Source organism: Podarcis raffonei, chromosome 10 (assembly GCF_027172205.1).
Source record: "Podarcis raffonei isolate rPodRaf1 chromosome 10, rPodRaf1.pri, whole genome shotgun sequence".
Classification (NCBI taxonomy): Eukaryota; Metazoa; Chordata; class Lepidosauria; order Squamata; family Lacertidae; genus Podarcis; species Podarcis raffonei.
The window spans coordinates 68,260,137-68,281,778 of NC_070611.1; the positions used below are offsets into that span (position 1 = coordinate 68,260,137).

Here is a 21,642-nt window from a genome sequence, read left to right on the forward strand (position 1 = left end):
GATGGAGGCACAAAACACTGCCCCACCTGCAAATTACAGGAGGATTCTTGAGGAGGCAAACAAAGAACAGCTGGATCTTAAAGAAAAACGGGCAATTATCTTTATGGAATTTTCTACCACAATAAAATATAAACAGTCCAACACAACGAACGAGAAACATCCATTCAAGGACTTAGTTCCAGTTTGTTCTAAACGACGCTGTCTCTTGCTGCAATCCCAGGATGGAGTTGAAGAACATGAGATTCCTGGCATGATGCATCCGTGTTTGGCCTCGGGGGGGGGGGCAGGAAAATCAGACTTGCTCCGCAAGGTCCAAGACTCGGAATTTGTCCAGGTTGTAGAAACATGCCTTCACTACTCGTCCGCCAAAGTACCTTCCGTTCAGGTCAACAACAGCTGGAATAATAATAATAATATTTTTAATGCCTATCAAATGCTGAGAGAGCAATTCAGAAACATTCCTTCTTATTAGAAATTGGGCGAAAAAGTGGGAGAATAACCAAGTCAAGTTCACTAGATTACGCTAACAAGGGCATCCATTTCAGTTCAAGCTGGGCAATAATAATAATAATTTTTTTTATTTATACCCCACCCCTCCCGGTTCAAAAACCGGGCTCAGGGAGGCTAACAACAAATTTAAAATATTTAATTGTAAAAGCAGAATAAATTACAGTATAAAAACATGAACAACAATAAAATTCAAAGTTCAGAAATCAATTTAGGGGAAATCCATCTAATAAGCATTGTACTGTTTTATTGTTATTAGCCGCCCTGAGCCCGGCTTCGGCTGGGGAGGGCGGGATATAAATAAAATTATTATTATTATTATTATTATTATTATTATTATTATTATTATTATCCCCAGGGCTAGCTGGCTGAATTGGTCCTACTTGGGCCAGCGAGGAGGCCAGGGGAGAATTAGCTGTGGGGTCTCAGAGCGGGTGATCTTCATAAAAGGGGAGGGGGAGGGAAGAGAAGGGAAATTAAAGATCAGGCTGAATTCAAATTAAAGGCCAGGCAGAATAGCTCTGTCTTACAGGCCCAACAGAAGGAGGTTAAATCCTGCAGGGCCCTGGTCTCCTGGGACAGAGCATTCCACCAGTTCAGAGGCATCACTGAAAAGGCCCTGGTGGAGGATAGCCTGACTTCCTTAGGGCCCAGGACCTCTAAACTATGGTCCTGTGATGCTTTTAACATTTGTAAGTGAGGGAGGACTAATATTGGGTGTTTAATCCTGTGGGTGCTTCAAAGTTGACTGAGGCTGACGGTTACTGAGACGTGTGACTTTGCGTCATGCAAAGGAGCCACAAAGAATAATGTCTACCAGCCGGGCATCAGTCCAGGCTCAAGAGACACATCTTAAGTCTATATTGCCACAACCAGAAATGGAACTGAATATTGTTCCGCAGACTTCAGGGCCAGAAGTTGGACTATGATTTGGAGACCACGATTCAAACCCTGCTCGGCTCACCAGGTGACCTTGGAGCAGTTGCAGTTTCCCAGCCCAGCCTACCTTACAAGGTTATTGTGAGGATAAAATGGGGAATGGAAAAGGGAATCACATATGCCACCTTGAAGCAATAGTGGGATATTGATGTAAATATTAAATAAGGAGCTAAGTACTGGACTGGTCATTATTAGATTGTTACCTTTAATTGCAGATTCCACTCTTTCGAACTCTAGGAATATTCTCACAGCTTCATCATCAGGTGCCCCTGGAATCTGAGGAAAAGAAACAAACAAACAATTGCAAAGAGAGGTGAAAATAAAATAGCCATAGCAATACTGCAACCTCCGATTTCTCCCAAGGATTACTCCTTTTGAAGAATCTTATATAAATCCACATCAATCTCATGCTTCAGCTAGATAAAAGACAAAGGGCAGCCATAAATGCAGTTAATATGTGGCTACTTAATTCCAACAAATGTTCAGAGCGGGGGAAATCATGATTAGGAATTATTTAATAGCCACAATCTCTCTCCCTAACCTACCTCACAGGGTTGTTGTAAATAAATAGATTTTGGTGGGAGTTTTTGTTGTATTTTTATTTTTTTTAATGGAGGGACTGGATGAAAGATTGCCAGGCATTAATTTAGAAGAAGAAGAAGAGTTTGGATTTGATATCCCGCTTTATCACTACCCAGAGGAGTCTCAAAGCGGCTAACAATCTCCTTTTCCTTCCTCCCCCCCCCCCCCGGGGCTGAGAGACTTCATTGAAGTGTGACTGGCCCAAGGTCACCCAGCAGCTGCATGTGGAGGAGCAGGGACGCGAACCCGGTTCCCCAGATTATGAGTCCACCGCTCTTAACCACTACACCATACTGGCTCTCTCAATTTAGACACAACAAACTCTGTCTGCATTCTGGGAAACGGAGCAAGCAACCCCCAAGGATTCCTTTCAGCTCAAAATTCCAACTGACTCAGGTTGCCTGCCGGATGACTTTTGACACACTTTGGATTAGATATGTAAAACTGGAGCAACTGTATGAACCAGTATCGGATTGTTTGGCGGCTGCCAGGATGACGCACGACAGATGCTGAAAAGTGCAGTCCGTGCTGCCCTAGTCTGAAGGGCTTCAGGTGGTTTGGGAAATGACCAGCTTAGCAAAGTTTACAGGACAGCCAAACAACCAAGAAACATCAGTCCGCGCTCAAACTCCAGGGTCAAATGGTGTTGTCAGGAAACTGCCATCGGAGAAACAGGAGGTGAAAGGGCTCACAGAGGCTGAGAGAGACTTATCAGCTGAGGAGGGAACCAGCAGGGGGAGAGGAGTAGCTCCAAGGGAAAGTGAGTCGGAGGGAGGGCTCAGAGACACTTCAAGCGAAAACAGTGGGGAGGTTTCAGGACCTCCCATAGGGACACCCACTCCTCGCCGGAAACTGTCACGCTGAGAGGCCAGAAGACGCGTTTCCGTTAAGGAACTTTTATGCTGGAAGAAGTTCCGTAAACGCCCACTGTCTGATTCTACAAGCGACTGACGGAGCCATGCTTAAGGAGCTCCGTCACAGACAGAGGTTTGTGGACTTAGCCAAACTCTGAGGGACTAGGAATTTTACGCACAAGCAGCTCATCATCCCATCACAGGTGTGCTGTGTCATGGCAATATTTTCAGTTGAAGATTGTAGCCAGATGTATACAAGTGAAGCACAATTTTAACTGTTCAGAAATAAGGATGTTGCATTCCTTGATTAAATATGCTGAACTCAGAAAAGTTGTGCATTGAAATTCTACAAGGAAAAGCCATATGAATCTTAATTAGACTCGTCTATAGCTTCATCACATACCACGTGGGGGAGAAAATCAGTCTCCAGATTTTATGGTCATACACAAAAATTACCTGTTATTAATTACTCTTGGGTTCAAGAATGCAAACAAATAACAGTTTTTCCAACAGAAACTGGCATGCCTTTTATTTTGCATTCTAGTAAAACAACAACAACCCCTTGGTAACTGTGATATAATTTGCCAGTATTTTCTTAACTATGTAATATATGTGTTTTGATCAATGTACAATGAAATTATAGAATTGTGGCATTTATATAAGTAAACTATATAATTACTCTGCAGATCTTCAGCTAACTTTGGATCTCCACAGATTTCCTTCTTGCCAACGTTTTGTGTTTTTAATGTGTTGTAAGCCCGTCAGGTATCTCTTTTGTTTTTGTGCACTACTTATAACATTTTTGTTGCTGGGGGGGGGGGGGCACGAGGAAACTATGGAAAACGATGTCAGCTAATACCTCAAAGATGACACACTTCCCCACTTTGCCGTATTTTTCACATTCCTCCTTGGTTTCGCCTTCCAGGTCTTCATCAACCTCCCCAGCTCCAACCATATTCTGCAAAAAAAGAAAAATTCCAATTGAAGAGGGGGCAAGTGGCATAGCGCGGGTTGCCTGCGCTCAGGGCTGAGCGGAAGTGGGGGGGGGGGAGAACTCTCAGAGTGCGCATGCGCATTCAACTGTCTAACAGCGTCTGTGGGAGATAACAGGCCTCTGGACCGGATTGTGGTCGTGAGTAGAGGTTCCACTGTATTGTAATACCAGTCAGAGGCTTAATCCACAAGACTGGGGGTGGGGGATGACTCACCCGTAGCAGAACCACTTTGGTAGGGCACTTTAGTATCTCTGTTAAGGGATTCGAATCCGATTTCTTGGAGGCATCTGCAATGCAGAAAGGAAGAAAGCAGGAACAGGACAACATTAAATACTGGATCGCTACTTCGTGAGCAATCACATGCTAGGTAAATCCTGACCCAGGGATGCCTGAGGGTGTTCTTTTGATTCTAGGAATCTGGGGCGGGTGTTCAGATCATAAAGAACAGAACCAACAGAGCTATTCAGGCTGTTATACTCAGAGCAGACCCACTGGAATTAGTGAGCATGTCTAAGCTAGCGTCATCAATTTCAATCCGAGTAAAACCACCTTTGGGAATGGTCGCTAGGTTTAATTACTCACACCCACCGAGGACAACAATTTGTTTTTTTGTACCTCGCCCACCTGGCTAGGTTGCCCCAGCCACTCTGGGCAGCTTCCAACAGAATACAGTCATACCTTGGTTCTCGAATGGCTTATTTGCCGAGCAAATCGGCTCCCGAACACCGCAAACCCGGAAGTAGGTGTTCCGGTTTGTGAACGTTTTTCAGAAGCCAAACATCCGAAGCACCTTCAGCTTTAGTGCAGGAAGCTCCTGCAGCCAATCGAAAGCTGTGCCTTGGTTTTTGAATGGTTTCGGGAGTTGAACGGACTCCCGGAACGGATTAAGTTTGAGAACCAAGGTACCACTGTATACAAAAACACAACACCCAGTGCTTTTTTTCAGGCAGTACGCAATGGTGTTCAGGACCACCACCTTTTGGGGGGGTGAGGTGGGAGGGCTCTTGGACCCCATCAGAGCATCGCACCTCCTTCTCCAAGCCTGATTAGTGTTTGCCCAGGCAGGGGAGATCTCTTCACCAATCGGCAGGTGGGCAGGCAAGGAAACATCAAGCAGCTATCCTGTCCTCACTGCCCAGCCCTGATATCCAGCCACGCTTCTCCCGCATGCGCTGGCCCTATGCCCCTGTTTGTTGGTGAGAACCAGCACTTTTTTCCTAGGAAAAAAGCACCGAGAACGTCACACTCTCAAATAATAATAATAGTAATAATTTATTATTTATACCCCGCCCATCTGGCTGCGTTTGCCCAGCGGCTCTGGGCGGCTCCCAATCAAATGTTAAAACAATACAGCATCTAATATTAAAAACTTCCCTAAACAGGGCTGCCTTCAGATGTCTCGAAGTACTACAAGCCAAAAGCATCCCCACTATAGGGCTCTATGGGGCCTGTATGAAGCAGTAACTCCTACTGGAGACCTCCTGGCCCAGAGGGAAAAGGACAAGGCAGAGCATACCACTGCGATTGATGGCAACACAACTTTTCCAAGGCTCTGCAGCACTTCTGGAGTCCCGAGGGGGCAAATAATCACCCAAGAGCAAGGAACTAACCTGATCTTTAAGAAAAGGCTTAAGCAGGTAAGCCTCAGTTAAGCCTGTTACAGGTGGGCACAAAGGGGAATGAAAGGCTGATTAAAGGAACGGAAACCAACAGGGCAGTTAATTATTAAGTTTCCCCTGATGATCAGCACTTGGTCTGTGTGGCATGAGGTCACCCCGCCTTTCTGCCTCAGCACCGCTGCCCACCTGTCAACATTGTTATTCCCTACTCCAGAGATGTCTCCCCAAATTACCTTTATCAGCAGCATCGCCGACAATGATTTTGCCACCTCTCTTGCTGGTTTTCTCCACCGACAGCGCCGTGCTCAAGCCCTGCTCGTGCTTCCCGAGACCCTGGCCCTCTCGGAAGCCGTATTTCTGCATGATCTTGTGCGCCACTGTGCCTCTGGAGATGAAACAGAGTCGGGTTGAGTGGGCAACCCCTTGGGAAATCAGACAGCTCTCGTTTGCAGCACTAAACCTTGGCTTGGCACAGAGGAGCAAGCGTACAGCTCCAAATGAGGACACTGCGGCCGCTTTGTCGCTATGAGGAGCTGAACCATGTTTTGGCTTAGCAAGTCATCTGGACCTGGGCATGTGGTTTAGCTCTGCCAGACACACCACCAGCTACAAACTACAGGGCAAAGTTTGTGGTTTTTCAGGCAGGAGCTAAGCCATGAGCCTGGATTCAAACGCTAAGCCAAACTGTAACTTGGCTTGGTGCAAGGAGCTAACGAAGTTACCAAGGAGCAGCAAAGAAGCAACAATCTCCTCTCTGGGAGACCCTATGTTTGCTCATTCCTGCTAAGCCACATTTCAGCTTAGCGTTACGTGCAAACCAGGTGATAGAATGGATGTGTTAGTCAGGGGTTGGATCAGATGATCCTCTGCAGCATTAAATGCTAAAATGTTAACTGGCACAGCAGCCCCTGAGATTTATCTAGAAGTGTTTAGCAAAATGAATACACCCAGAGAATAAGCAAGATTCAGCTACTTTTCTGAAATATCGCAAGCAAACTACAGTTGTTCACTAAACTGGGGTAGCAAGCAAAACTGTATCATCATCAGTGATAGACTGTCCAAAGGGAAACGTATTTCCAAGCTAACTGTTCATTAAACAAGTTTTCATAATGTTGTTCTTTTTTTTCATAATTTCATAATTCTCTATTGTTTAAACATTTTGCATGGTTTATTATAATCACAAGAAAGGGAAAGGAAGTATATAGAACACTGACAATCTTAATTGGCCATTCCTTGTTTTTCCTGAAGCATCGCCCAGGTGATTTCAAGTATATTTGAATCTGTAATGGCTAGGAGCTTCAATTTATTTATTTATTTAATGAAGTTATACACGAAACAGAATAAGATAGCATAATGAATTTTATCATTTCAGCCTGCAGGCAAAGGGAATCCATTTTTGAATGAATCCTTGAAGAAAATGCTCTGTGCAATTATTATTATTATTATTATTATTATTATTATTATTATTATTAAACAGCAGATCAGAGAGAATGCTGTAAAACAGAACTTATCTGCTATGTCAGTTTGTTAGTTGGAAGGATATTTCTCTCTGTGGAGCGTACCAAACTGTGAGCCACCACTTGCAATCTGAAAGGGAACAGTCTACTCTACTGCCTCGGGACTCTACCCCTTTTCCCTGCCACATCGTAAAACCAGCATTAGATTTTCAGGAAGTCAGGAAGCTGAACTCCATGCCTGATGTCACCCATCTCCTCAAAGCTGAATTGTTGCCAATGACTTTGTAGGAATAGCAGGATCATCTGTGCGTTATAGGAAGATTCAAGCATATTGCAGGCAGGACGGAGCCATTATATCCATAAGTATAAATTAAAGGTAAAGGTAAATGGACCCCTGACCATTAGATCCAGTCGCGGATGACTCTGCGGTTGCGGCACTCATCTCGTTTTATTGGCAGAGATGTCCATAGACAGTTTTTCCGGGTCATGTGGCCAGTATGACTAAACTGTTTCTGGCGAACCAGAGCAGCGCACGGAAACGCCGTTTACCTTCCCGCCAGAGCGGTACCTATTTATCTAATTGCACTTTGACGTGCTTTCAAACTGCTAGGTTGGCAGGAGCAGGGACCCAGCAATGGGAGCTCACCTCATCGCGGGGATTTGGACCACCACAGCCCTACAAAAGGGGGCAACATCCCCGCTCCTGAACAGTAAAGCAACAAGTGCATGCATGATCTCATGCACCAGGGAGGGGAAGGAGTAAGTAAGTGCATATACAGCCATGAGGGCAGTTCCCCAAGTCTTGGAGCAGAGAAGAATCAACATGCATGCGAGGGACACAGTGCAAGATTTCGTTGCAGACTGCACTTGACCTGAGCTATTCCTGTGTACTGTAGTTTTATGGAACTGCAGCCCACACAGAGCTCTGGCGGCTAAAGTCAATGTCAGGTCTCTAAAGAAACCTGCGCCTCTTTGAGGTCAGGAGCTGAATTCAGTTATCTTAGGCCATGGGTCAGCAAACTAAGGCCCGCGGGCCAGATCAGGCCCAACTGCCTTCTGGATCCAGCCTGTGGACAGTCCTGGAACTGCCATGTGGATCGCCAGCACGCAATTTCTTTCCTTCTCCCTCACACAGCGGCAGCGGTGGCGCCTCTTCCCTCCCTCCTCCTGGCTTCTCCCCGCCCTGCCTAGAGGAGGAAGGGGGCTGGGCTTTGTTGGTGCCAGCGGCAGCAGCCCTCGAGCGGCCGCCATTTTAAGCAGCCCCTCTCCAGAGCCCTTTTGCACGCTGCTCATCGTCCCTCCGCCACCACCACCGCCAGCCCCTGCCGCTTGCAAGACACAGGTAAGCAGCCACCGGGTCTCGTGGTGCTCTTGCATCATTCCCCCCCCCCAAAAAAATAAAGTCCGACCCCCCACAAGGTCTGAGGGACAGTGGACTGGCCCCCTGCTGAAACAGTTTGCTGACCCCTGTCTTAGGCCATCAAAAGAGTACGACGTGAAAGTAGGAAACAGTCTTTTAGGCAGCTGCCCGGCAGGTGCAGCACACAGGAGGGGATCATGTTGCAAGATGCCAAATTAATTGAAATCAACGGCAGACAGCATGTGGCCCGCGTGCAGAATCCCCAAACTGTCTCCCTGCTTTAGGTGGCCGTTGCGCAGCCACTCACCCTCCGTCAGTACAGTGGTACCTCGGGTTACAGATGCTTCAGGTTACAGACGCTTCAGGTTATAGACTCCGCTAACCCAGAAATATTACCTTGGGTTAAGAACTTTGCTTCAGGATGAGAACAGAAATCGTGCAGCGGTGGCGCAGCGGCAGCAGGAGGCCCCATTAGCTAAAGTGGTGCTTCAGGTTAAGAACAGTTTCAGGTTAAGAACGGACCTCCAGAACAAATTAAGTACTTAACCCAAGGTACCACTGTAGAGAGCTTCGCTTGAGAAAAGGGGAGACCCGGAGCTGCTACTGGGAACTGTAGTTCCACCTCTTGGACATTGGGCTTGACCTCAACAACAAAACTGGAGTTATTAGAAGCTGCATGGCAATTTACATGCCATAGCGCATGCAGAAGTTGCAGGGTGGCTTCCCAGTACTGGCCACCACTGCCCCCTCCTGGCATTTTGTAGGAAGTGCTGAAATGGTTGCATTCGCTCACCCCATGTTAGCAAGGAAGGAATTGCTGGGTCCTGTCGGAGATCGAGGCCTCTCAGGCTCATCGTACATCGGGGGAGGAATGGCTGCTTTGGATGATGATGAACCGCGAGGCCTGGGCTCTTCTTCATACGGGAATGACGACGATACAGCTGGAAGCGAAGTGGGACGTTCAACATTAAGCCGAAAAACCACAAAAAACCATGCATTTCCATTATGGCCAGCATGTGTTTCCTGACTCGCTTGCACAGATAACTGAACAGCCTTGTAAGTTCCAGCTCCCATATCTCCGTTATCTTGCCCGCTAAACACCTGATCCGGCGCAAATGTCATTCAAAGCTAGTAATGGCAAGCGAGAGGTCCAATGTAAAGGGGCTGTAGCGCCATGAGAATCAGCACAAGAGAATAGACAAATTCTTCAAAATAAATATACAACTGGGGGTGGGGACAATCCCCCATTCATCTATTTTTTTCCTAAGGTAAAGGTAAAGGGACCCCTGACCATTAGGTCCAGTCGTGACCGACTCTGGGGTTGCGGCGCTCATCTCGCTTTATTGGCCGAGGGAGCCAGCTTACAGCTTCCGGGTCATGCAGCCAGCATGACTAAGCCGCTTCTGTCAAACCAGAGCAGTGCACAGAAACGCCGTTTACCTTCCTGCCAGAGCAGTACCTATTTATCTACTTGCACTTCTGATGTGCTTTTGAACTGCTAGGTTGGCAGGAGCAGGGACCGAGCAACGGGAGCTTACCCCGTCACGGGGATTCGAACTGCCGACCTTCTGATCAGCAAGTCCTAGGCTCTGTGGTTTAACCCACAACTCCACCCTCATCCTACCCACCATAAATAATGTGCCACCTAATGGATGAGTGCAGAATTTATCAAGATTAAAAAGAAAACCACAATGCAACCTTGAACATCGACTTGTTTCTGCACAACTCAGCTCGACGGCTACATTTAATGAGCTGCTTCATTTCCCCAACCATCACACCTGCACACACCCCTTTGCAGCTCGCTTCCAGATAACTGGACCCGGAGGAGTCAGAAACGGAAGGTGCTCCCCTTGCTTTCCAAGAATCCCAGGACGCTGCCATGGGTAAATTCAGAGTCCCAGGGCTCTGCCAGCTCGCAGGCCTAATGCCAGTGCCTGCTGGTATACCCCACGTTCCTTAGGAGAGCAAGCCCCTCACTGGCTTGTTCATGCTCACTTTCTTGTCTACCTTGTGCGAGACCCATGGTGCATTTCCCAACAATGTACCACCGCTCTTGCTATTACAACAGGGATGAATGGCTTAAGCAAAGCTCTGTCCCACCCATTCTGAGAAATGGAAGCAAAACAGAAGAGGGGCCCATCTTATTTACAGATCATGCAGTTGTTCCCTCCTCCAACCTAGACCACAACAGGTGCGTGAACATGACTGTGAAAAATGCAACCACCCAAATTCCCAGAAGTCTAACACAATGTGCAAAGTGGAAACACCTGGGGTTCAACTGCTAAGGTAGGAACTGGCTACCCTAGGTGTAGTTTTTTTAAAAAGCCCTGTCAGCTGAAACAAGCCACAGTGCAGACTGCTGCCAGCAGTGAGGAAGCGCCGCACTGAGTAACGCTTTCAGACGAAACCATTTTCAATGACATTCATGCCAGGTTTAGCACGGGAATCTTCAGGCTGACTTCCAAGCTGCTTTGGAGTCATTTAGAGGCCTATCCGGCGTGTGTGTGTCATCGAGAAGATCAGTAATGGCAGACATGGTGCCACCTCAAAAAGCATTTGCTCACCCTTTCACTCTTCTTTATTTTTTTTTAAGTGTATTTTTATTAAAGATTTTCTTGATTTACAAAGGTATGTGCAATGCCTCTCTCTCATATTTTTTTCTATGTAACACTTTTCTTTTTTTTTACAAATCGGTTTCATTTGTTGAGACATTAGGAAGAATAGGGGGAAAGAGGTGGAGGGGGGAAATATGAGTGGGGGTGGAGTTGGGTGGTGATGTTTCTATTTTACTTAATATATGTGAGGTTTTGTGTCAGCGTTGCTTGTGCAGGTTCACTTGTGTTCCTTTGGTGGTGAGAGAGGTTGGGGTTGGCCGAGGGTGTGGCTGTTCATTTGTGGTTGGCTGTGGTGGTCTTTGTTTTCGTGTGTGAGTGGGGTGGGTGGGTGTTTTGGATCAGGTTAGCCATATTGATTTGTATGTTGTTGGTGGATTTGTGTCATTGTCTTGTTGGGATGTGTATGTGATAAAGAGGAGCCATACCAGGGTGAAGGCGTCTTCTTCTATTTGTCCCCGTGTCAGTTTCAGTTTATCGGTTAATTTTTCTAGTAAGGCTGTTTCCCATACTATTTAGTACCATTGGTCCATGCTTATTCCTGACAGGTTTCTCCAACCCTTTCACTCTTCTGCTGCCACAGCAGACTAATCACTAGAACCTAGTTCTTACAAACAGCAGCTATGGTAAACCGTCTCAACTGTACCGTTTTGGACTACGAGTTGGGGTGGAAGGAAGCTGTCGTAAAATGAATGCTCTCCCTCCAACTCCAAAAAAGAGATTCCTACACATGCAAAAACCTAACATGTCATGGAGAAGATGTCTTTCTAGCCTAGCGTTCTTCCTGACATGCTAGCATTCTGTGTGTGGGGATTATTTTCATTTTGGCAGGGAGAATTCATTCACATGAAGACCCCTTCCAAACAGCCCAAAAGGCTACAACTCATACACAGGCTTGCAGCCTGTGAAGAATAAATTTCAGTTTGCACAAGGTGATGGAGAGGCCCAAGAGGCTGGTCCAGGGCCCTGCAGAAACCAAGTGTGCATCCAGCCCTCATATCATCTGCAGTGCCCAGGGTTTTGTGGCAGATATCCACAGCAGCCGGGTGTCCCTGGAAAGCATCCGCTGAAGGTAAGACATTTTTGAAAGCCATGGCATTAGCAACTTCAAAGAAAAATAATAATAATTTAAACATACGTTCTTTGTCCCTCTCAACCAAAGAAGTAGGTGGTGCGATGGCAGCTCCTCCCATACCTGTGAAAGGAAACAATTGCATGAAAAAGAATGCAGGAATCTGCAAGACTTAATAGGTGTCACAAGAATCAGAGATTCTTCCTTGGTTTTGCTGCAATGGACTCAACGTAACTGTCTTTCTGGAAGGTCAACAGGCTAGGCATGTGCGCTGATGGGATAAAGAGATATTACACCGCATATGCATAACTTGATCCACTCCCCCTCTTTCCTTTCTCCTTCTGTGATGGAACTCTTATTTGGGGACTTCCCTGACTTTTTTCTGGCCCATGTGGGACCAGTCTGGGTAGCTGGCCTTGGTGAAGGTTTGACGTTTTCATCTCCAAAAAGTTTTTGATTTGAGTTTCTACTGAAATGAGGCTGCATTTTAATGTTGTACAGTGGTACCTCGGGTTAAGTACTTAATTCGTTCCGGAGGTTCGTACTTAACCTGAAACTGTTCTTAACCTGAAGCACCACCTTGGGCAATGGGGTGCCGCCAGAGCACAATTTGTGTTCTCATCCTGAAGCAAAGTTCTTAACCTGAAGCACTATTTATGGGTTAGCAGAGTCTGTAACCTGAAGCGTATGTAACCTGAAGCGTATGTAACCCGAGGTACCACTGTACTTTAATATTGTTTTTAAGTTCTATTTTAATCAATTGTTTTTATACCTGGTGTTAGCTGCCCTGAGCCAGGTCTTGGCTGGGGAGGGCGGGGTATAAATGAATTATTATTATTATTATTATTAGTTCAATGCACTCAGCTTCAGTGATAAAAGCATCAATGCCTAGGGAGGCACCTGGAGCCAGAAAGCATCCCCAAAGCTCAGCATGTCCTGAACTACATCCCAACACTGAGTTGCCTTGGTAAGCCCCAGGCTACAATCAACCAAAAGAATGAAAACTTTGATGACACATTGCCGCTGATATGAAAGGGTTGGGGTATCAGAGAGGTGTGCAGCTGTTCTATCACTTTGCCGCTGGTTTCTGCCACTCCTGGCTCCTAAAAGGTATAAGCCCAGGGTCTTTGGAAATATGGCTCCACCAGATGCCCCTTTCCTCAAAATGTGTGTGAGAAAAACACAGAGCCCCTTTTAGAGGCTTCAGACCCCAAGGTCTGGCACAGCTTGTTCCATGCCAGAAGTAAGACACCCGGCAAGAAACCGCCAGGGTGATTTTGCTTGGTTAATTGGGGCACAATAAAGGCCTCCTTATATTCTGCGACCAGTCACCTGTCCTGTGCATCTGCCAACACCGATCCCAGTGGAAATGGGTTCTTGAACAGCAAAAGAAGAGAGCATAATGGGAGGAAGAGAGCCAGAGGTTTGGTGAGATTAACATGGCTCAAAGTCAGCCAGGGAATTAAATGTGCAGCTCAGAAAGATGACACAATGCCGAGAAGCACAAGAGAGCATATTTCTTCAAGCAATAAAGCCCTCTACAATTGGGAACTGTGTTCTGCAAGATCTCCATTACAAAGTTATTTATTTCCAGTTCCCAAAAGGAAGGAAGCCCAACTAAAGCTGGCAACTTAAAATTATTATTATTATTATTATTTATTGAATTTATATACCGCCCTATACCTGGAGTTACGGAGTAAATTTGAAGAAAACTTCAATAGTTGGAAATGTCTAGGTGGTCCCCTACTTTGCCACTTCTCCATCGCTGCCTCTTCAATGTCGGCGATAATTTAAATGGCACGCTCACAAATCCGGGATTGCTTTAAACCCCGCAACCAGTCTCACTGCCATTTCCCTTTTACAGGTTCAGAACCAAGGCTACATGGAAGACTTCCCCAAGCCATGACCTTCAAAGTCATCGCCAAAATCTATGGAACATCTTGTCATTTAAGCACTGGGACGCTACAAAGGATTTTTACTGGGAGAGAGAAAAAGACCATTCCTGCCTCTCCCCCGCCACCAAAACCCATTGTGTGTGTTTGGGGTGGGGAGGGCTGCAACACTGATAGCACCAAGGACATGATGGGGTTGTCTGGTCTGGGTGGGAGAGAAGCCACCCTTGCTATACAAAAGAGAGATAAATCAGCAGCCACAATTGATGCAGAAAAGTAGCTCCAGCTTTTGATAGACCCTGAACTTTCTGTTCTCAGCAAGTCCTTAAGCACTAACCAGCTCCTTGCTTGGCACCACTGCGTACCCTCTCTTGCACTCACTCATGAGCAGACTTCACCAGGTGGCAGCAGCAGTTTGCTACAGTGCTGCCAACAAAAAAAGTCTGCTCTCAAGGGCTGCAGGGAGCTCTTCGTGCCCACCAGAGAACTTATCTAGGGGCACCCCCCTAATGGCTTGCTGCCCCTGGGTAGGCTGGTTCAAAGGTGACCACACGACAAGGAGGCTGGCAGCCCCAAGAGGCCCCCAGAAGATGCCACAACCTGATGGGCACCAACACTGGTCTCCAGGCAAGGGGAAGAACCCATCACATCTAACTGAGATTACAGTATTCAACCACGGCCGTGCTCTGTGACTAGGATTTCCTTACTTCTTTTCCGCCTCTCTCTTTCGTAATCTTCATCTTCGTCTGAATCTGGATCCGGCCGCCTTGAAAATCCACTCGCCTCATGCCTGTCTTTGCGCCTCCTTGAAATTAAAACAGAAATTAAGATGACAATCCTCAGGTGCAGGGAACCCACAGAGCACACTTCGCAATGCAGGGTGTGTTTTGCCTACAACAATTACGAAATACAAATGTTTACAGATGCATTTTGGAGGTACTATCTGTATTTCTTTTGCTGCAAGGGTTGGCATAGTTCCTACGGAATCCATCACTAGCAGTTTTATTAGAGTAATTCCTTTCTATCCAAAGTCTGGGCAAAAACTGATTTTTGCCCTAAAGGAGCACACTAATTAATGATGGTTTGACCAAACTGCGGGAGGCAGTGGAAGACAGGAGGGCCTGGCATGCTCCAGTCCATGTGGTCACAAAGAGTTGGACATGACTAAACGACTAAACAACAACAACAACAAATTAATGATGGGGTACTTCTTTCTGTCCAAATGCTTATGATTTGAGGCAGCTCCTTGGCAAGTCCAGATACCATTCACACAGAAATAAATCAATACTGGTTCACTGTACATTGATCTCAAATGCCAAGGAAAATTGTTCTGAAAGGTGAAAACTTGGATGCACTGATATCCAACTTCCTCATACAAATAGGACCTGAGAGCCTATGAAATCCTGTAGCGAACGTGCCCAAACAAGTGAATTAACTGTATCACAGATTTAATTAAGGATTTACAAGATGAAAAATATTATCAGCTGACCTGATGTCTTACAGCTCGTAAAGACTTTAACACCATCAAAATGGCTAAGACAAGCATGTAGGTGGATGGTTTACGGCCCAGGTGACTTACTTCTCTCTTTCTTCAATCTCTTTCTGCCTCTCCAGCTCACGCTGCCTTTGCCGTTCTTCCCGCTGGCGTTTTACTACTTTCTCGTAATCGTTGGGAAACATGGGGTCATACTCATCAGCCAAAGGAATCAAGACATCTCCTGCAGAAAAGCCACTGGGGACGGGGTCCTGGGGTTGAAAGGGGGAGAAGCGCTGATGAAAGCTAGCCAACGGAATTGCAACAGGCAAGAGGCCTCCCCGAGTGCCGCCGATTTCACTTTCAAAGTATTTCCCAAAGATTTCCTCTCGAAACCCAACATACAGAAAAACAACCTCCCCCAAAACCAATGTCAACAGCTGCCCTTTTGCTGATCTGCAATCAGGATGAGGCCACTTCCACTTACGGCGCCCAGAGTAGTTGGGGTTGGACCTGGATGCACCGAGTCTGCACGAAAACTGTCTGCTCGACTCTTTCCAAAGCAGTAATCCTGTCTGATAAAAGCACCCATCGCCCTTTGGGTCCTATTGCCCGTATTGTATTTACCATATTTTTCGCTCTATAAGACGCACTTTTCTCCTCCTAAAAAGGAAGGGGAAATGTGTGTGCGTCTCATGGAGCAAATGCAGGCTCCATGGCTTCAGCGAAAGCAAAACGAAGCCTCCGCTGCGCTCCAGAGGCTTCAGGCGGCTATCCCTGAAGCCAGGAGAGCAAGAGGGATCGGTTTCGCTTTGCTGGAGAGGCGCTGCGCAGCTTTCCCTCTCTGCGCAGCGCCCCTTCAGCAAAGCGGGAGGAGAAACGGCAGGGGCTCCATTTCTCCTGCTGCTTCGCTGAAGGGGCGCTGCGCAGAGAGGGAGAGAATATTTTTTTTCTTGTTCTCCTCTAAAACTAGGTGCATCTTATGGCCGTGTGCGTCTTATAGAGCGAAAAATACGGTATTTTGCCCACCCAAACTGCGCTGCTTTTTCAGTTTGCTTCTGGTTTCATTTCATGGTGCTTGCTCTTGTCTGTAAGCAGTGAAAGGACCAGGCAAACACTCCTTCAAGAGCATCCACTCCCTTATGAACCTCAACCTATCTCCATCAAGAACATCAGAAGAGCACTGCCAGAACAAGCCAAAGGCCCTCTAGCCCAACATCCTGTTTTCATAGTGGACAACCAATGTCCATAGGAATTCTGCAACTGGGACCTGAGCACAACAGCGCCTTCCCCACTTGCGCTCCCCAGCGGCAGAGGAGATCTCTGCAAGAGTACCCAAGTATTATGCCTTTGGGAGAATAATATGGCAGCTACTTAGAAACAGTGCTACTCAGAGATGGTACGAAGGCTGTGAAACACTTTCCTTGGAGCCTCATCAGGCGACACACACCATTAGGCAATTTGTCAAAGGCCCCCTTTGTACGCATCTGGGGACCTAGCTTAAAATTTACACTGTTGACTGGAACCCCCTCTGTTGCAGCTCTCTTCCTGCTAACATTCATTTCCGCCCCAACTCTGTTAATGCAACTTTATTGGTTGATCCTCCCTTAGTTACTGTTGTTGAGTGTTTTGCACAAATTGGGACAAACCAATCATCTACAGCCTTTCTCAACCTTGGGTCCCCAGATGTTGTTGGCCTACAACTCCCATCATCCCTGACCACTGGTCCTGTGAGCTAGGGATCATGGGAGTTGTAGGCCAAAAACATCTGGGGACCCTAGGTTGAAAACCACTGAATGTATTCAGATAACACGACGTTATTATTATAATCAGTATTATTATTACCTAACTTATTATTTATACTTACTAGTCACTTGTTACCTAAAAGGTCTTCGAGCGACTTAAGATTTAAAAACATTAAGGCATTATCACATTAACATGTTTGCAAAAGTGTGACAGCACTAGTCTCATAAAAGGTCATTTAAAGATCCCTTTCACTTAACACCTTTATTGCACGGATCAATTTTAGAAACGCATCATGATGAAAGTGTCTCACAGTTTCCTGGCTGGCAATTTTCTGCATTTAGGATTCCACTATATGAGCCCCCGCCCAAAAAAGACCAGTTTGCCTCGGAGCAGCTCCAGTCTTACCTTCAGGCCAGCTGCCAGGTGAGGAGGGGTGTCTACAATCTGTCGCTCATCAGATGCACTGCCTCGCTTCAGGTCAATCACGGGAGCAAGGACTGTGCTTTGCTTTGTTCGCTGACTCTAAAGTAAGTACATTACAAGAAGACACTTTACTCAGCACCAGAAATGTTGCTGTTCTACAAAATGTCCCGTGTTCCTTTCCACCCTAGATCATTTAGCAATTTGTTTGCGGGGCAGGGAAAGGCTTGTCACACCCCAAAAAATTGCAAAAAAGAAAGAAAGAATACTGCTCTCAAAAACCGCTATAAAAGCTGTCATTAAGAAAAACTACTGGAATTATGGGGAAATATTGCTAATCAGACTTTCCAATGATCTTGACTGTTGTTATTTTTTTCCCTTTCCCTTTTCATTTGCTTCTATTATCCAGAAGTGGAGATAATAGATGGATGGGGAAATGCTCAGAACATGTGCTCAGGTTTTAGCAGAATCCGAATTCTGGGAGATGCCCTTGTCCCATTCAAGCCTGATTTTCAAATACAGGAAACAAGATGAAGGTGATGTAACATTGCAAATTACAGTAATTTGGTCTCCCTCAAGGTATTAGGATCATAATGCACATGATTCATTCAACAGCCCCCGGAGACTGAATGATGATGCAAGCTATCAATTTCAGATGAAGATGCTGAGAAGCACAATCGAACCTTTCCAGTTTACTTAAGGCAGAACACTCTAGGGTCAGCATCTAAAAACCCAAGAGCTTGAATTCCTGTTTTCAATTATCATTTCTGGGCTCCAATTCAGTGGCTAGCTAATTTTTACATTATTGAATAAGCTATGCACTTCAAAAGCACTTTGAAGTAGCTTTTAATTTTCGTCAAGGTTAGGACAGTGTATTTCTAATAGAGTCTTCACTGTACCTTTGCCTGGGTGAGAGCTGCCTTCTTCACTTGCAACTGAGACTGCAGAAGTTTGAAGTTTTTGGACCAGCCTTCTGTTTTCGTATCACTGGTCTCCACTCCCAAATCATCATAAAGCGACATTTTCTTTCGAGCTCAGAGCTAGGAATCAGAGAGGATGAGAAGGAACAAATCATGTTATCATTTTACTCAAGAGTTGCTGGTGGTGCCCTTGAAGTCTTGCCCTGGTGCACAATAGCCTGAGTACACAACCTCCGACTGTTCCACTGTCAAACAGTTCTTAATGTCAGAAAAATTCTTCCTGATGTTCAGCTGGAATGTCCTTTCCTTAACTTTTATACATTCCTATTTGGGTATCATCATAGCTCAGTGGTGCAGCGTCAGTTTTGCACTGAGAGGGCTCCGGGTTCAATCCCCGAAATCTCCAGGAAGGACCGAGAATGAAATCCAGGAGTGCTGCTACCACTAAGAGTTGTCCAGAGATAATAATAATAAATTTTTATTTATACCCCGCCCTTCCCGATTCAGAAAACCGGGCTCAGGGCACCTAACAACAAATTTAAAACACTTATTTGAGGCAACAAAAAACAGCATAAAATACAGTATAAAATGTGAATTACAATAAATTCAGAATTCAAAAATCAATTTAGGGGGGAAATCCATCCAATAAACATTAGATGATCACCAAGGCTAGCTGGCTAAATTAGTCCTATTTGGCCCAGTGAGGAGACCAGGGGGAAATTAGTTGTGGGATCCCAGAGCAGGTAATATTCATAAAAAGGGGAGAGGAAGGAAAGGAAGGGGAATAAAAGATCAGACTAAGTTCAAGTTGAAAGCCAGGCGGAATAGCTCTGTCTTACAGGCCCTGCCGAAGGAAGTTAAATCCTGCAGGGCCCTGGTCTCATGGGACAGAGCATTCCACGGAGCCATCATTGAGAAGGCCCTGGCCCTGGTGGAGGATAATCTGACTTCCTTAAGGCCTGGGACCTCTGAACTGTGATTATTCATGGACCTTAAAGTCCTCTACGGGGCAGACCAGGAGAGGGGAACCTACAGTCCTCAGGATGCTGGACTATCACTCCCATGATTCCTGGCCACTGCCTATAATGGCTGGAGCTCATGGCAGCTGGGAGTCCAAACCACAGGTGTCCCAGCCCTGGTGCACGTGCAGATACCAGAAATTGTGTCCGCGCATGTCCAGACGCCAAAAATTGCTTCTGCGCAGGCACAATTTTCGGCATCTGGGCATGCACAGAGATTTCCGGTGCCATGGATATGCACAGACACGATTTCCAGCATCACGCTGCACCACTCCGGCCCACAGACGATCTCCATGGGAGTGATCCGGCCCATGGCCAGTAAACCTTGCCAATCCCTGGTGTAGATAAACTGATAGTTCAATTCTGTAATAAGCAACTTCCTATGTTCTTAGGAGGGAACGTGGGTGGCGCTGTGGGTTAAACCACAGAGCCTAGGACTTGCCGAAGGTTGGCGGTTCAAATCCCCGCAACAGAGTGAGCTCCCATTGCTCGGTCCCTGCTCCTGCCAACCTAGCAGTTCAAAAGCACGTCAAAGTGCAAGTAGATAAATAGGTACTGCTTTGGCGGGAAGATAAACAGCGTTTCCGTGCGCTGCTTTGGTTCGCCAGAAGTGGCTTAGTCATGCTGGCCACATGACCCAGAAGCTGTATGCCGGCTCCCCGGCCAGTAAAGCGAGATGAGCGCCACAACCCCAGAGTCGGTCACGACTGGACCTAATGATCAGGGGTCCCTTTACCTTTACTTTAACCCTGGAAAAGTGATACCTTTGAGATCTTGGACCCAGAATTGTGGTGACAGTCCGGCCCTGAACTTTGCTTCAGGATGAGAACAGAAATCGTACTCCAGCAGTGCAGCAGCAGTGGGAGGCCCCATTAGCTAAAGTGGTGCTTCAGGTTAAGAACAGTTTCAGGTTAAGGACGGACCTCTGGACCGAATTAAGTACTTAACCTGAGGTACCACTGTATAGCATCGGTTTTGCTGCAGAAAGTTCAATTCCTGGCATCTCCATCAGGGCTGTTAAAGGATCCCCTGTCTATGCGACTACAGCAGCAAGAATGTTACTCGCCCACAAATGGAAAGAAGTAGAAGTCCCAGCAAAGGAAGAATGGATACAAAAACTTATGGAATATTCAGAAATGGCAAAACTTACCGGTAGAATAAGAAACCAAGATAACATACTTTTTATAAAAGAATGGAAACGGCTTATTGAATATTTACAGATAAATTGTAAACAGTGAAGAACGTTGGCAGGACTATTGTAATAGCCTGCAGTTTTATAAGAGTATATATTTAAAGTAGATTAATAAATGAGCAAATTAAGTTAATTAGGATACGCAGAAGATAATCAAAATAAATTTAAGGAGCCGCAGAAAGAGGGGGCAGGAAGTCAAGTTTTAAAATGTTAAAATGAATGTAAAATTAGTGAAAATGTATAAACCTGAAAAGCATAAATAAAAATAAGAGACTCCCTGCCTGAAACCCCAGAGAGCTGCTGCCAGTCCGTACTGGCAATACTACGCTAGATGGACCCAAAGTTATGACTGAGTATACGGCGGCTTCCGATGTTTCTAATTGCTGACTGAGAGGCGCTCTGCACATGCTCAGGAACACACGCTACTGCCCGCAAAAAAAGCCCATGAGAGGGACCTAATGTTTAAAATTAAACTTTTTCCACCCTTTTTCTTTTCGAAATGCGATAATTTGTCACGAGGCGGAGCAGGCAAGCAAACCCGGTTCTCCGGTTAACCGCTTTCTCCCACACCCTTCAAAGCAAGCCGAGCGACAGCCGTCCCTCAGGCTGGATTCCTTTTCGTACTCCGAAGCCACTCAAGCCTGGCGTTTTACCTCTTCCCCGCCCGGCCAAGGCCTCCCAGTCCTTCCGTGCAGGCCTCAAAGCCGGGGCCTCGCGTAGGACCCGACGCCGAAGAAGGCGCCTCCTCTTCGGCCAAGGAAAGCTCCCGCGTCACGGCCGGCGCGAACCAATCAGGCTCCTCCTCCCTAGAAGCGCCCGCTAAGAGCGGCGAGCTAAGAGGGTGAAACGGCGGCTGCGCAAACGCCGCGGCGGCCGGGTGGGAGGAGCCAGGCAAAGGACTCCGGCGACCCTACGGGCGGGAGGAAGTCTACGCCAGCCGCGTACGCAGGCGAGATGGGAACGCTACGGCCCTCGAGCGGGC

At 46.5% G+C, this 21,642-nt stretch overlaps 1 protein-coding gene and 1 long non-coding RNA gene across 8 annotated transcripts in view; one reads left to right on the top strand and one right to left on the bottom strand.

The window, feature by feature from the left end:
• Window positions 1–13,971, top strand: part of LOC128422761 (uncharacterized) — a 217,364-nt gene extending 203,393 nt beyond the window's left edge. For 5 of the 7 annotated variants that reach the window (XR_008332589.1, XR_008332588.1, XR_008332586.1 and 2 more), the window contains exons 2-3: window positions 12,848–12,964; window positions 13,862–13,971. This is a non-coding gene — a long non-coding RNA (uncharacterized LOC128422761). Of the gene's footprint in view, window positions 1–7,444; window positions 7,564–12,847; window positions 12,965–13,861 lie in introns of those variants that run through there. The other 2 variants (XR_008332584.1, XR_008332585.1) reach the window with 2 other exon arrangements.
• RBM17 (RNA binding motif protein 17) lies at window positions 78–21,506 on the bottom strand. The gene is made up of 12 exons (XM_053407188.1): window positions 21,314–21,506; window positions 18,429–18,569; window positions 17,515–17,631; window positions 15,469–15,635; window positions 14,597–14,694; window positions 12,064–12,120; window positions 9,107–9,254; window positions 5,730–5,881; window positions 4,091–4,164; window positions 3,742–3,840; window positions 1,650–1,722; window positions 78–396 (listed from the first exon to the last, which is right to left on the bottom strand). The coding sequence occupies exons 2-12, from the start codon at window positions 18,549–18,551 to the stop codon at window positions 293–295; spliced, it is 1,212 nt and encodes a 403-aa protein (XP_053263163.1). The 5' UTR covers window positions 18,552–18,569; window positions 21,314–21,506; the 3' UTR covers window positions 78–292.
• Between the last annotated feature and the right edge of the window lie 136 nt (window positions 21,507–21,642).

Bases quoted from the DNA above. Each gene is read 5' to 3' on its own strand.
- RBM17 (XM_053407188.1), bottom strand. From the start codon at position 18,551: ATGTCGCTTTATGATGATTTGGGAGTGGAGACCAGTGATACGAAAACA. The intron at 15,636-17,514 runs GTAAGACTGGAG...TTTCAACCCCAG, and splicing joins ACCTGGCAGCTGGCCTGAAG to GACCCCGTCCCCAGTGGCTT. The intron at 12,121-14,596 runs GTAAGGAAATCC...TTCCTTTCACAG, and splicing joins AAGAGAGAGGCGGAAAAGAA to GTATGGGAGGAGCTGCCATC.